This window comes from Hemicordylus capensis, chromosome 1 (genome assembly GCF_027244095.1).
Source record: "Hemicordylus capensis ecotype Gifberg chromosome 1, rHemCap1.1.pri, whole genome shotgun sequence".
Taxonomy (NCBI): Eukaryota; Metazoa; Chordata; class Lepidosauria; order Squamata; family Cordylidae; genus Hemicordylus; species Hemicordylus capensis.
This window is the reverse complement of record NC_069657.1, coordinates 118,788,671-118,802,150: the sequence shown is the minus strand read 5'-3', so window position 1 is coordinate 118,802,150 and position 13,480 is coordinate 118,788,671. Positions and strand designations below refer to the sequence as shown.

The window sequence follows — 13,480 nt, the reverse complement described above, 5'->3', positions numbered from 1 at the left end:
CCAGCAGCAAGAAGAAGCCTCCATGGTAAGTAACTGATGCTCCGATCTCCTAGTAAATGACTGTTTTGAATGAATCTAGCTGTAGCTAGAGCTGTTTGGGTAAGAGGGTAATATTGTCTCATGCAAGTTGCTGCTGTTCTCTAGGTTCCAACATGTTTTTCAGGAGACTTGAGTAGGATTTCCCTATTTTAAATTTATTTGGTAGTAACAACTTTTCTGTAACTAGTTGTGTAAGTTGTACTTATACAGTCAATGTGAAGTGTCTTTAGATATGATCATCTTGGAGAGAGAGAGGACGAACCATTATCTCTCCTCTGAGGACAGAAAAGGCAGTGAGGTTTAATTTTCAGGTGTGTGAGTTCAGGTTAAAATTAGAAAATCTTTGCTATTTCTAAAAGCAGTTTAACAATGAAACACATAAGAGGTGGAACCATCAGTTCTTCATGAATTTGCAACCACTGTATGGTAAGTCTTTGCTTTTTTTTTTTTTAAGTGACCATCATGCTGTTGGTCAGGTGACATGCCCTCAGTGAATTAAAATGGCTGCAGTCACACATGTGCATGGTTTCCAATCTATGTCTGGTGGTATGGTCCATTTGCGTTCTGCATTTAGACAATACTGCTCACATATAGTCTGTGGCCAAAGAACAAGTTGAGATCATAGTACTGGTCTAGTGATGTCGAAAGACAAGCTTTCCACTGATCAGCCTCCAAATTCTCAAACATGCTGATGGAAATGAGGAATGAAGACCAAATTTCTGTTAGTATTCATGCTTTTGACCGTGTGTGAACTTTCTGATGTTGTTTGCAATTTTCTTCAGGCTTGCTGGGTTCTTCACTATTTCTGTGAAGTTAAGTTTAAGAGTGACCAGAATCTTCAGACAGCCCTTGAACTGACAAGAAGATGCCTGATTGATGACAGAGAAATGCCTGTGAAGGTGGAAGCTGCCATAGCACTGCAGGTTTTAATTAGTAATCAAGAAAGAGGTAGTTGTTTCTTTCTTCCACTAAACAATTTGGGAAGCCTAGCTCTAGCAGAGTACTCACAGTAAATAGTTGCTGTGTTCAAAACTCCACTGGCTATGGCTATCTGGCCATGGTCAGAACAGTAGCCAACTGTGATCCGAAACATGTATATTTGGAAGTAAGTTGAACTTCAAATGTGATCCTTCTGAGTAAGTGTCTTTTAAGGATTGGGGCATTAACCATCATTGTACAATAATAAATACTAGCAGACCTGGCACATAGCATCTGCACTGCTAGTTTGTCACCGCACTTTCCTCCCCTGCTGCCACCCGCTTCCTCTCACCTTTCCTTCCCCAGCGCTTTCCTTCCCTGCCGGGTGCAGCGCGGCTCTGCCGCCTGCCCAGCCAGGTTCCTCCTGCCTGCTCTCACCTTTCCTTCTTCGCCCGCCAGCCCAACAGTGCTTTCCTCCCCTGCTGGGTGCGGTGTAAAGCTGCCGGCCGCCACCCCCTCGCTACCCGCCCTGCAACCTTCTGGGCTAGTTGGCTTCTCCCCCTGCCACTCCGCGAGAGTTCGGCGGCTCTCGCGAGATTTCCATGATGCATTCCCCTTCATCCATGCATGGACTGTCTTAGTGAAATAAATATATAGAAGATTTACAGGAGAATAATTATGTTCTACTATGATACACTACTGTCTGCTAGTAGTATGGCTAGAAAAAGTCATATTATTCTTAATGTCAAAAGCATGTGTTATCAACTACTGATGTCCCTGTTAGTGCTAAGTAACTTTATCCAAACATCTCTTTGGAGTAACTTTTAAAGCTTGAATAGAGGTAATCAGAAATATAATTGGTACATAAACAATGGGTACAGTGTCTCACAGAAATAACTTTTATGCAAGTCTTTCTGGAAAAAATAGTGTTCTGCAAGAGCAGCAGTTGTTGTAAAGCTCTATTTATTTCTACCAGAGAACTGTAGCCAAATCATAGGTTATTTCAAATCAGTGTTTGAAATTCTACAATCTCCCTACTTGTCACCTCCAGTGGACCAGGACTCTGGGGGGCTGTCTGGTCCGTCCATTAGGAGGTGAGTTCTTTATAGAAAAATGTGCTCAGATGTAGCCTAAGGGGCATCTCCCCTCCCCACTTCCTCTCAGAGCCAGTCTTTCTCCTACCTCTGCTGCAGTCAGTAACACCAAATGCTTAGTGCGTCAAAGCCAACTCCATGCAGCCAAAGGGCACTGCTAGATGAGGTCAATGTGTTCCCCTCCTCTCCGAAGCTTTGCAGGGAGAAAGAATTATGCAGAAGAAACAAGATTATTTATTATTATTTATTATTATTATTATTATTATTATTATTATTTTACATTTATATCCCGCTCTTCCTCCAAGGAGCCCTGAGCGGTGTACTACGTACTTGAGTTTCTTCTCACAACAACCCTGTGAAGTAGGTTAGGCTGAGAGATAAGTGACTGGCCCAGAGTCACCCAGCTAGTATCATGGCTGAATGATGTGGAACTATGAAAAAAAACCAAGTCTGTGCTTTGGTCTGACTAGGCTTTTGGGGTAGTTTTGTTGAGAGCTGCAGCATCTTATTACTAGTCAAGATGAAACTCCCAGAGGAGTGTCTTTCCATATAAGGCAGACCAATGAAGGGTGAAATGATTCATGACTGGCCACTCTCCTCAAGCTGAAAAAACAAATGGAGCTCAGAGCAGGCAGGAAAAAGGGGTAGAAAATGTCACATTTTATGTATTATTATTTTTTTAAATGTCAGTTAATATGAAGAAGTTGAACTAAGTAACTTAATTGAAAAGGTCTATCTTTCTGTGTGACAGGTTTCAAGAAAATAAACCTTCCTCCATGTTTGTTTTTTGTTTCACAGCTAAAGAATATATTACTCCATTCATTAGACCCGTAATGCAGGCTCTTCTTCATATTATTAGAGAGACTGAAAACGATGACCTTACCAATGTGATTCAAAAAATGATCTGTGAATATAGTGAAGAGGTCACTCCTATAGCAGTAGAGATGACCCAACATTTGGTAAGTCTAGTCACAAAATGTTAGCATACCTATTGCCTGTGTCATACACCCTGTTCATATTCTGATGACACAGTTATTTAGGCTGTTAACTATGTGGTCTGACATCTTGGCTTGCTGCTAAAAAGTGGCTGCAATCAGGTATAACAAACCATGGTTTGTTACAAGAACACATCACATCAAGGCTTGGATCCACATGCTTTCTCTCCATACATGACAGGAGGTGATATTAAAACTTGCACTTTTCAGTTCATAGTTTCCCACTTGATCTGAACACAAGACACTAGTTTGTGCCAGTTATAGATAGTTACAGTCAGTGATCTTGATCCTGATACTCTGGTTTGTTATCAAACTGTAGTCTGTAAAAATTAGATGAAATGGGAAACTGCAGTTTGTTACAGACTGTGAACAGAAGCTTAAAATTTCATCCTAGTATGCAAAGGAGGAAGGAAGGTGGCCCAACTATGATTGATTGGTTGTATCCAGTGTGTTGATGGTAGCAAAACATTATCCAGGAATATCTTACAATATTAAGCGCACACAAATGCAGTTTAATTAGGCTACTAATTAATATCTAAACACTTGCTATACCACTCACAAGCACAATAGTCACATTAGTTCTGTGTGCTTAAACAAAGGCATATGCTGTTCGGCAGTGGTAGTTTTATTGTGGATATTTTAATTCTTGGAGCTAGCATTGCATATAGCCTGTGGTGCGTGATGAATATGGCTTCAGTCTGCTTTGTGACAGAGTCTCATTACTTATAAAAAACTATGGTATCCTATCTTCTAAATCAGATGCAATTGTGTATATGCCTTGGTCTGAAGTATCTAGTATTACATAGGTAAATAGCTTTTATTCCAATGACTGACTTGAATTGAAGCTTGGAATGTTTACCCATTGAGCAGTTTTAATATGCAAAGTATTTTTAAATTCCTGCGACATGCCAAAGATAAATTACTGATCATTTCATTTTTTAGGTAAGGGGTTGAGGCTGTAAGAATTTGCTCAAGCCTTCCACAGAGTTCATGACTGGAGATTTGAACTCAAGTCAACCTTTTATTATCTGGTCCACATAGGAACCACAAAATTAAAACCATCAATTAGTTATAGGTCACAAAACAAGCTTTTCACCTTTGTGAAAATCTTAACTGGTCATGTTAATCTGTATATAGCTCATTTAAACATGTTTGTTTGCTCCATGGTTCTTTGGTCGTCTTTTGAGCTTTCTGATTGACACAGACTTCATTCTTCGTATTTGTAGGCAATGACGTTTAATCAAGTGATTCAGACAGGACCAGACGAAGAAGGCAGTGATGATAAAGCAGTCACAGCAATGGGCATTTTGAATACCATTGATACACTACTTAGTGTAGTTGAAGACCACAAAGAGGTAAAACATCTTTTTGTTTTAGGTACTGCCACAAAATGTCATGGTTTAAAAAAAACAACACACACACACACACACTCTAAACCCCCCCCAAAATGAACCTTAGTAGGAAGCCAACATCAGTACTTGCATTAAATGCAGTATTCTTTTTGTTGTAAACTTTGGCCTAGGCATTTAATGGACTACTTCAACAGAATCACTATCATTCATGTGTTCAGCTTGAAAACAAAAACATTTTTATTTTATTTACTTATATTTTTCAAATTTGTAGACTGACCCAAACTTCTGTCTCTGGGTGGTTCACAACATAAAACAGATTAAAAATGAAGACCTTAAAACAATTAAAAACCACTAAAATAGTTCTTGTTTATCCTCTGATAATAGAGCAAAGAGGTACTTTTTAAAAGTGGTGATTCTCTTTATTGAGCCAGGGGGAGAGCAACTGGCCCTATCCATCCCCAGCCCAACATTCCTCCAGTGGCTGTTGCTGGTGTCTGTCTTCTGTTTCTTTTTTAGATTGTGAGCCCTTTGGGGAGAGGGAACCATTTTAGTTATCTATTTATATATATGTAAACTTGCTTTGGGAACTTGTTGAAAAGCAATATATAAATACTAGCTGATGCCGCACAGAGCATCTGTGTGGCGCTTTGGGGCCAGCTGTTTCCCCCTCCCTCTTCCTCTTGCCCCGGTCTCTCCTCTCTTCCCCTTCCGTCCGGCCCCATGCTCTCCAGCCCTCCTCCCCTCACACAGAGCCATGGCGGGTGGCCAAGAAGGGCCCCCCGCCACCGTTTTTTCTCCCTCCCGTCTGCCTGCCACCACTGTGGCTTTTCTCTCCCCTCCCGCCGCCGCCTTTCTCTCTCGCTGCCTACCATCGCCTTTCTCTCCCCTCTCCCACTGTCCGCCGCCGCTTTTCTCTCTCCCCTTCTCCGGCCAGCCGGCTGGCTACCACTGCCACTTTCTTCCCCACTGTCCTCCTCAGTCCTCACTTTGGAACTCTCACAGCGTGTCGCGAGAGTTCTGCCGCCAAATCCTGGGCACGCATGTCCCAAGAGAATTAAATATAAAGATTCATCGTATTTTTATTGGTTTAGTTGGTTTTGTAGTTCGTCTTTAAAAATCATTTATACAATTGCAATATATCTGCTGTTCTATTTTATTTTTCTGAGCGAGTTTACAAATTTGTTGTGCTTAAAAAAAAAAAAGTTGACCAAAATATGAAATCCTACCTTCATAAATTATACAAAACAAGTAACTTTGCATATTTTCCATAATAGGATTCTGTTCTAGCAGTGGTGAAGTATAGGAAGGTTTTCAGGATATTAAAATATCTCCCTCTAAGAAGTAAAAATTCTTTGTCGTTCCTAATCTGGCTTATTCTTCATAAAATGAGATGTGATGTTGGCATTAGTTATAAGACCACTCTGCAATATTTCTGAAGGTCTTACTTACATAACTTGCTATGTCTCTTAACTTAGATCAACAACAGATATTTATATACCACTTTTCAACAGAAGTTTCGAAAGCAGTTTACACAGAAAAATAATAGATAAATAAAATGGATCGCTGTCCCCAAAGGGCTCACAATCTAACAAGAAACATGAGACACCAGCAACAGTCACTGGAGGTACTGTTCTGAGGGTGGATAGGGCCAGTTACTCTACCCCAGCTAAATAAAGAGAATTACTATGTTAAAAAGGTGCCTCTTGGTCCAGTTAGCAGGGGTTGATCTTCCACTTTCATTCTCAGAGGAGCAAACTTGTTCTTCGATGTGGTCTCTGTGCTTTACACAAATGAGCTTTGCGCCTACGCAGAGACCATGTTGGAGCTTCCAAGTTAGTTCTTAACTTTTGGCAATAACCCTGCTCCCTTGGTATATAGGCGGCTGCGCAGGCTTCCCTCTCCAGTCTTTCTTCGTCTGCAGTAGAAGACACATCGTTGAGCACTCCTTGCTAGACTACGCTGTTAAGTAGTGCCCTTACCGGTTTCCCCCTATATTTTGTTTGCTGTATTCCCCTCAGTTAGCGTTTTTATTTTATCCCCGGTACCCCCCCACTCTCCGTTCCTTGAAGTTTTTTCTTGAGTTCACTGTTCCGTCGTGGCCTTCGGGCCTGGTGTGTTACGGTTTCTCTGGTTCTTTCCTGGCCTATAGCCAAGACTACGAACTTTAAGCAGTGTGGTTGCTGCAAATCGAAGATCCCCTCGACAGACGGCCACAAACTTTGCCTTTTCTGCTTGGACGAGGCCCACAAAGTTGCTCGCACTGTGCGGCCTTTACCAAACAGGCGCGCAAGAATCGGGCGTCTCAACTTCGTTCTTGGCTGTGGGAACAAGCTTTCAAGTGTTCGGGCTTGGACAAACCGCCTACTGTGCAGGCCCCTTCGAGTGCTTCTTCGTTGGTCCGGGGCTTACAGCCAGTTTCCTCCCCACCGGGGATTTCAGTTACCACTCCAGAGGCCAGTGTACCGGTTGATCCCGTGGCTAGGGTTTCGACCTCGGTACCGAAGAGTTTTGTGGCAGTGTCAATCTCGACAGCGGCGCTCATTGAACCGCGCTCGGTTCAATCTGCTAAGAAGAAAAAGAGAAAGAAGGCCCGTCATGCTTCCACGGAGCCTCCTAAGAAAAAGCATAGACCGAAGTATGATACCGAACACCGATCCCATATGCTCCAGACAGAGACTATCCTGGATGTCGAGGTGGTCTATGTATCTAGCCCCCATGATCCCGTGTACGAATCCGAGCGGGATTCTGAGCCTGAAGAACTTCCCTCAGAGCAGCCTTTCGATGGTCCAATCGATAACTTGAAGCTGCACTCAATGACTGCTATGCCCATCAGGTTGAGGAGGCGGCAGACTATTTTTAGGCTCACCAGGAGGTTCGCCAACACTGCTGAGCCTCTGCCGCTATAGAAGGCTCCTTTGGCGCTCTACCTCGCCCCGGCCGTCGGCCTCAGTACTGGCTTCAATACCTAACCCAAGTTTGGAGGCAACAATCCTCCCTCCTCTTCCACCCTGGACCACGTCTCTGCTTCCGCCATGGGTCTTGCCAAGAAGCTCCCCCGTGCAGGCGGCCACGGCCACTATCACACCAGATTTTAGGCCACCTCCTGCTTTGCTTCGAATCCGACCCGTTCCTCCTCCGATCTCGAGCGACTCCTCGGATTCGTCTTTGGATGATGATGGAACAGAAACCTCGATTTTGGACAGGATATTATTGGGCTCTTTGCCCCCTACACTTATTTTGGATCGTAGACCCAGCTCTCCATCGGAAGATTTCAGGATATGTACTGATTTCATCTCCAGTATGGCGACCTCCCTGGGTGTTCAACTTTCCCAAGGAGATAAATCCGAGCTGGACCTTTTTCAATTAATTGAAGAAGATGATCGTCCTTCGGTATCGCTCCCCTTGAACTCATCCATCCTTAAGGTCACCAAGGCGTCTTGGTCAAAACCCTCCTCCCTGCCCCAAATGTCGAAAAAACTCGATTCCTTTTATAAGGTACATGCTTCTGCTGATCAGGACGACTCCTTTCTGAAGCAGCATCCTTCCACTGACTCCATCGTAGTAGAGTCTTCACTCTTAAGTTCCATGGATATACCTCATCCACCTGGCCTGACAAAGGAAAGAAACTTGACATGTTTGGCAGACGTTTGTATTCCATTTCGTCTTTATTGACCAGAATTACAAATTATCAGGCCTACTATGCCAGATACCAGTCTTTTTTGTGAGACCATGTTGCCCCTTTCTTGGACCATTTGCCCGGTAAACATCTGGGCTCTGCTAAAGTCTCCCTGCGTGAAGCCACGCAAGTCTTGAAACAGGAACTCCAAGCAATCCGTCATTTGACAGAGGGCACTGCTAAGGTGATGGCAACCTCCGTCACTCTTCAGCGGCATGCCTGGCTCAGATCTTCCGGCCTTACATCTGACACTAGGTCCAGGGTGGAGGATCTTCCCTTTGACGGCTCATCCCTGTTTGGAGAGAAGACGGATGATACACTTCAGAAAGTACAGAAACTGCATAACACGGCCCATTCCATGGGTTTTCAACAATCCTCATCCCGGCCTTACAAGCCTCAGAAATGGCAGCAACAGCCATACTCCTCTAAGCACCATTACTACTAAGCACAGGACAAGTCCTTTCGCTCTGCCAGGTACCAGCCATACAGAAAGTGCTCCAACTTCACCGGCTCCAAGCAGCAGCAACGCTCTAAGGGCCCACAGCCCCAGACTAAGAGACAATGACTCTCAAATCCCTCCCTGGTGGGCACCAGACTCTCCCCCTTCATCTCCACCTGGGAGAACATCACTTCCGACTACTGGGCTCTTACCATTGTGAGGGTTGGCTATGCTATAGAGTTTGCATCCATTCCTCCGTACAACCCCCCACTCCTCACACTGGCCATCCCTGCTCTCCTCGCAGAAGTCGACTCTCTACTCACAAAATTGGCAATAGAACTGGTTCACAACCCTCAATCCCCAGGTTTCCACTCCCAATACTTCACAGTACCCAAACCAGACGGCTCCCTTTGCCCCATCCTAGATCTCTGGGAGTTGAACTCCAATGTCACATACCACAGATTTCGAATGGTCACCATTCTCACCATCACCCTTCTGCCCCAATATCAGTGGTTCGTCTCAATAGACCTCAGAGATGCCTACTATCATGTCACTATCAGACCTCAACACCGCAGTTTCCTCCACTTCCAGATAGCGAACACCACTTACCAGTTCTGTGCCCTGCCTTTCGGGTTGGCATCCGCGCTGCGGGTGTTCACCAAATGCATGGCTCAAGTGGTGGCAGCCCTGCAACAACAGAACATTTATATTTTTCCATTTTTCGATGACTGGCTTGTGGTAGCTGACAAACTGCAGTCTCTACTCAGAGACCTTCACACGGTCATCAACCTCCTTTCCAACTTGGGTCTCTAGGTGAACTATGAAAAATCGAAGCTCACCCCTTCCAGAATGATAGAATTTCTGGGAATCCTCTTTGACTCCATTCAGTCAAAATTTTTCTTGCCTTAGTGAAGAATTCAAGATATCCTGGACTTGTCATCCCACCTCCTCTACCACCCACGTCAGTCAGCACGAACAATTCAGCCCCTTTTAGGCCACATGGCTTCCACCACCTACTCCTCCCTCTTGCCCGTCTGAGGGCCAGGACTCTTCAACACTGGTTACTTTCAGTGTTCTCTCCACACGAGGATTCCCTCACCAACACCCTAAGGATCCTGCCTCGGGTCCTACACTCCCTGCTGTGGTGGATGGACCCTGCCAACCTCAGCGTCGGCTCCCCCTTCCAGCCCCCGCGTCACGCCCTTCTACTCACCACGGACACATCCATGGAAGGTTGGGATGCCCACGCCAACAATCACATCCACGGCATCTGGTCCCCGACTGAGGCTGCCCACCACATCAATTATCTCAAACTGTTAGCCATCTTCAAGGCCCCAAGAGCCTTCCTCCCCCTGATACGGGGCTCCCACCTCGTCCAAATGGACAATACTACCGCCAAGGCTTACCTGAACAGGCAGGGCGGCACCTCCTCCAGATCCCTCCTGTTCCTGGCCATGGAAATGTGGTTCTGGTGCATTTGCCACGGTATCACCACCCTGGCGGTTGATATACAGGGCCAAGACAACGTCACGGCGGACAGGTGAAGCAGGACTCAAACAACATCACATGAATGGCAACTACATCCCCCCACGCTCCGCTCCCTCTTCCGCCGCTGGTTCCTCCCGGAAATAGACCTCTTCATGTCAGAGGCAAATGCGCAATGCCACCAATATTGCTCCAGGTCCAGGATCGGACTCAATTCCTTGGGGGATGCATTTGCCATGACTTGGATAGGACTTCTAGTCTATGCCTTTCTTCCAATTCCCCTACTTCCTTGAGTCCTTCAGAAGATCTCCCAGGACCGCCCGCATTGCATACTCATTGCCCCTTGGTGGCCCAGGAGGCCCCGGTTCCCCCGCCTCCTCCGCCTATCCAACCATCGGTACCACTGCTTCCCGCACACTCCTCATCTTCTCTCCCTGCAAGGGGGTCACCTTCTCCATCCAGAACTACAGCTCCTCCATCTCACAGCTTGGCACATAGTCCCAACCTGCCCACAGATCTACAAAGAATAGTCCAGGCCTCTCATAAACCCTCTACTGTCACCTCCTATTCCCACAAGTGGACACGCTTTCAGAACTTTCTAAATGACAGGGAGATTCCCGTACACTCCGTCTATGTAGAACATGTTAGTTTATATTTACTGTCCCTCAAGGAGGCCGGACTTAAGATGCCTTCCTTGCGCGTTCATCTTGCAGGCATAGTGGCTTACCGCCTGCTGTCTACACCATCGTGGTTCCAACACCCTACGGTCAAGCGTTTCCTTAAAGGACTCACTCACCTCTATCCAGACCTGCCGGTCATGGCCCCGGCTTGGGACCTGACCTTGGTGCTCTCCTCCCTCGTGTACCCTTCCTTTGAACCCATGGCTACGATTTCTCTCGATCTCCTTTCCTGTAAAGTAGCCTTCCTAACAGCCATCACTTCGGCCAGGCGCGCCAGTAAACTCAGGGCACTTAGAGTTGACCTGCTGTACCTAGTTTTCCACAAAGAAAAAGCCATCTTCAGGCCAGACATTGCCTTCCTGCCAAAGGTAGTCACCTTGTTTCACCGCTCCCAACCGATCTCCTTACCTGCATTCTTCTCGGAGCCGTCAACTGAGGCCGAACGACGTCTCCACACTCTCGACGATCACAGGATGCTCGCCTTCTACGTCAACCGCACCTCCAACTCTCTCTTCGTACTCCACTCTGGACCTAACAGAGGCAATAAAGCTTCTATGCAGACTATATCCCGATGGGTGGTCCGCACCATCTCCCTAGCATACCAGATTTCCAGGAAGCCTCTCCCGCCCTCCATCAGGGCACATTCAACGAGAGCGGTCGCGGCTTACACTGCCTTTGACAGATCCATTCCTTTGGACGTCATCTGCCAGGCACCTATGTGGACATCATAACACTCCTTTGTGCAGCACTACACCCTGGATGTCCAAGCCAGAAAAGACACGGCGTTTGGCAGGGCAGTGTTACAATCCATCTTCGCCTGATCCCTCCTCCAGGTGAGCATGTCATGGGTGCAGCTTGCTATGCACCCATTTGTGTAAAGCACAGAGACCACGTTGAAGAACGACAGGTTGCTTACCTGTAACCTGGGTTCTTTTAGTTGTCATCTGTGCTCTTACACACCCATCCATCCTCCCCTCTTCTCATGTCTTTTCTGCTAGTCTCTTTCAGATTGCGGACTCAAAAGACTGGAGAGGGAAGCCTGTGTAGCCGCCTATATACCGAGGGGGAGGGGTTACCGCCAAAAGTTAAGAACTCTAGCTTGGAAGCTCCGATATGGTCTCTGTGCAGGCGCAAAGCCCATTCGTGTAAGAGCAGAGATGACCACTAGAAGAACCCAAGTTACAGGTAAGCAACCTGTCGTTCATAGCACTCAGTACAAAACATAATGTAGCATCCCACACTTCTGGCTTTCTAGCTTTATAACTGCATTTAGATTTGATGTTGTTTGTAAAAGCTACATTCTCTGCTGCCTGCAGCCAAGGATGTCTCTGATTGGGTCTTCCTTCCCACGTGCTCCCAAGCAGGACTAATTGAAAAGTGTTGCAAGCCTTAAGAGCCTGGGACGGATAACCCCACCCAATTGTTTTAGTCCTGCTGCGCTCCTAGGCAGATCTCCTTCTGTCTCAGAATTACTTCTTTATAAATCTATCTATTACTTATTAAAAACCTTTATCTTGTATTCTAAACTATACTTTACTGCCCTTTCTTATCTTAATTCTCACTTAGTCTCCATTTTTTAAAAAAAGGATTTTTATTACTCCCCTCCCTTCTCCTTCGTCCGTTTATGGAGCGGCGACAGGCTATCAGACACATGTTACTCCCAAGGGGAGCAAACAGAATGAGAATTACTTTTTCAACCAGAGCCCCGGGCTCCCCACCTCACATGCTGCTATCATTAGCTGCTGTGAGGCAAAATGGAGGATGCCATGCTGGGTTCCTCTCAGACCACACAGAAGGGCACTGCTCCAGGTCCTTCCCAACCGCAAGAAATACTCGGAGCTCAGTCAGAGCTCAAGGGGAGAAGGAGCCAGACAACGTGGCCCAGGCATCTGCCTCGTTTCCGCTGCTGCTGAGCTCATCCGAACAACTGAACGCTCTGCCCTCTGCAAGCGCGAATGGCTCTACAACTTTGTGGCGGGAATGTCATGAGCCACCACCAGCTAAGCCTGCACCTCCCCAACAAATTCCATGTTGGCCACAGAGCACCAGGGAGCGAGAACCAGACCACAAAGATGCCACTGCATCTGCCCAGAAGCCTGGTGAGATTCCTCCTTGTCGCGGCTAGTCAGGCTGCCTCTCCAATGGGTCTCTTACCAGTACCAGTTACTAACTTTCCCCAAGAAATACCCACTGCTTGGTAGAATTGGATAAAAGACACCATGGCTGTCTCCTTAAAGGGAGTAGGGCAAAGCCCAGGAAGGGAAAAAAGAACAGAGAATAGTCTTAATCTGGATTGAGATCTGTTGTAACCATAAGAACTGGGTTCTGCGCCTGTGCAGGGACCTTGCGGGCGGATTGCTTAGCTCCTCGTGACTCCCTGCCTGCTTGCACGTGCAGTGCTGAGACGTTGAAAGTGGCGGTTGCGGTGTCTCTCTTTCTGTTTCTTTTCGACCGCCATTGCGATCGTACCTCGTAGCTGTAGCTCCTCGGATTGAAATACTTCTTATTGATATACTTCGTTTTGACATACGGACTGGACTGGATTTTGTTGTACTCTTGACTAAATTTGTTGTGGTGAAGGATCATTTTTTTACCTGGCTGAACTCGGAACGAACATTGCACTGATTTTGTGTGATGGACGAACGGATTGGCGAGATTTTCATTTGCTGCTCACGGGCAATGGAGGTTAAAAAGACCTTCAAGAGATGTGTTAAGTGACGCTCTAAACTCCCTTCTATGGATTACCATGAACCTTGTTTGATGTGCCTCGGAGAGGAGCATAACACGTGGGCTTGTAAAGTT

At 46.2% G+C, this 13,480-nt stretch overlaps 1 protein-coding gene and 1 non-coding gene across 2 annotated transcripts in view; both read left to right on the top strand.

Moving 5' to 3' along the window:
• Positions 1-13,480, top strand: part of IPO7 (importin 7) — an 85,086-nt gene that overhangs the window by 35,752 nt on the left and 35,854 nt on the right. Inside the window, exons 14-16 of the mRNA XM_053287231.1 lie at positions 822-987; positions 2,850-3,010; positions 4,273-4,401. Coding sequence (XP_053143206.1) covers positions 822-987; positions 2,850-3,010; positions 4,273-4,401 — 456 coding nt within the window. The remainder of the gene's footprint in view (positions 1-821; positions 988-2,849; positions 3,011-4,272; positions 4,402-13,480) is intronic.
• LOC128341366 (small nucleolar RNA SNORA23) lies at positions 548-728 on the top strand. The gene has a single exon (XR_008314375.1). It is a non-coding gene; the product is annotated as a small nucleolar RNA SNORA23 (small nucleolar RNA).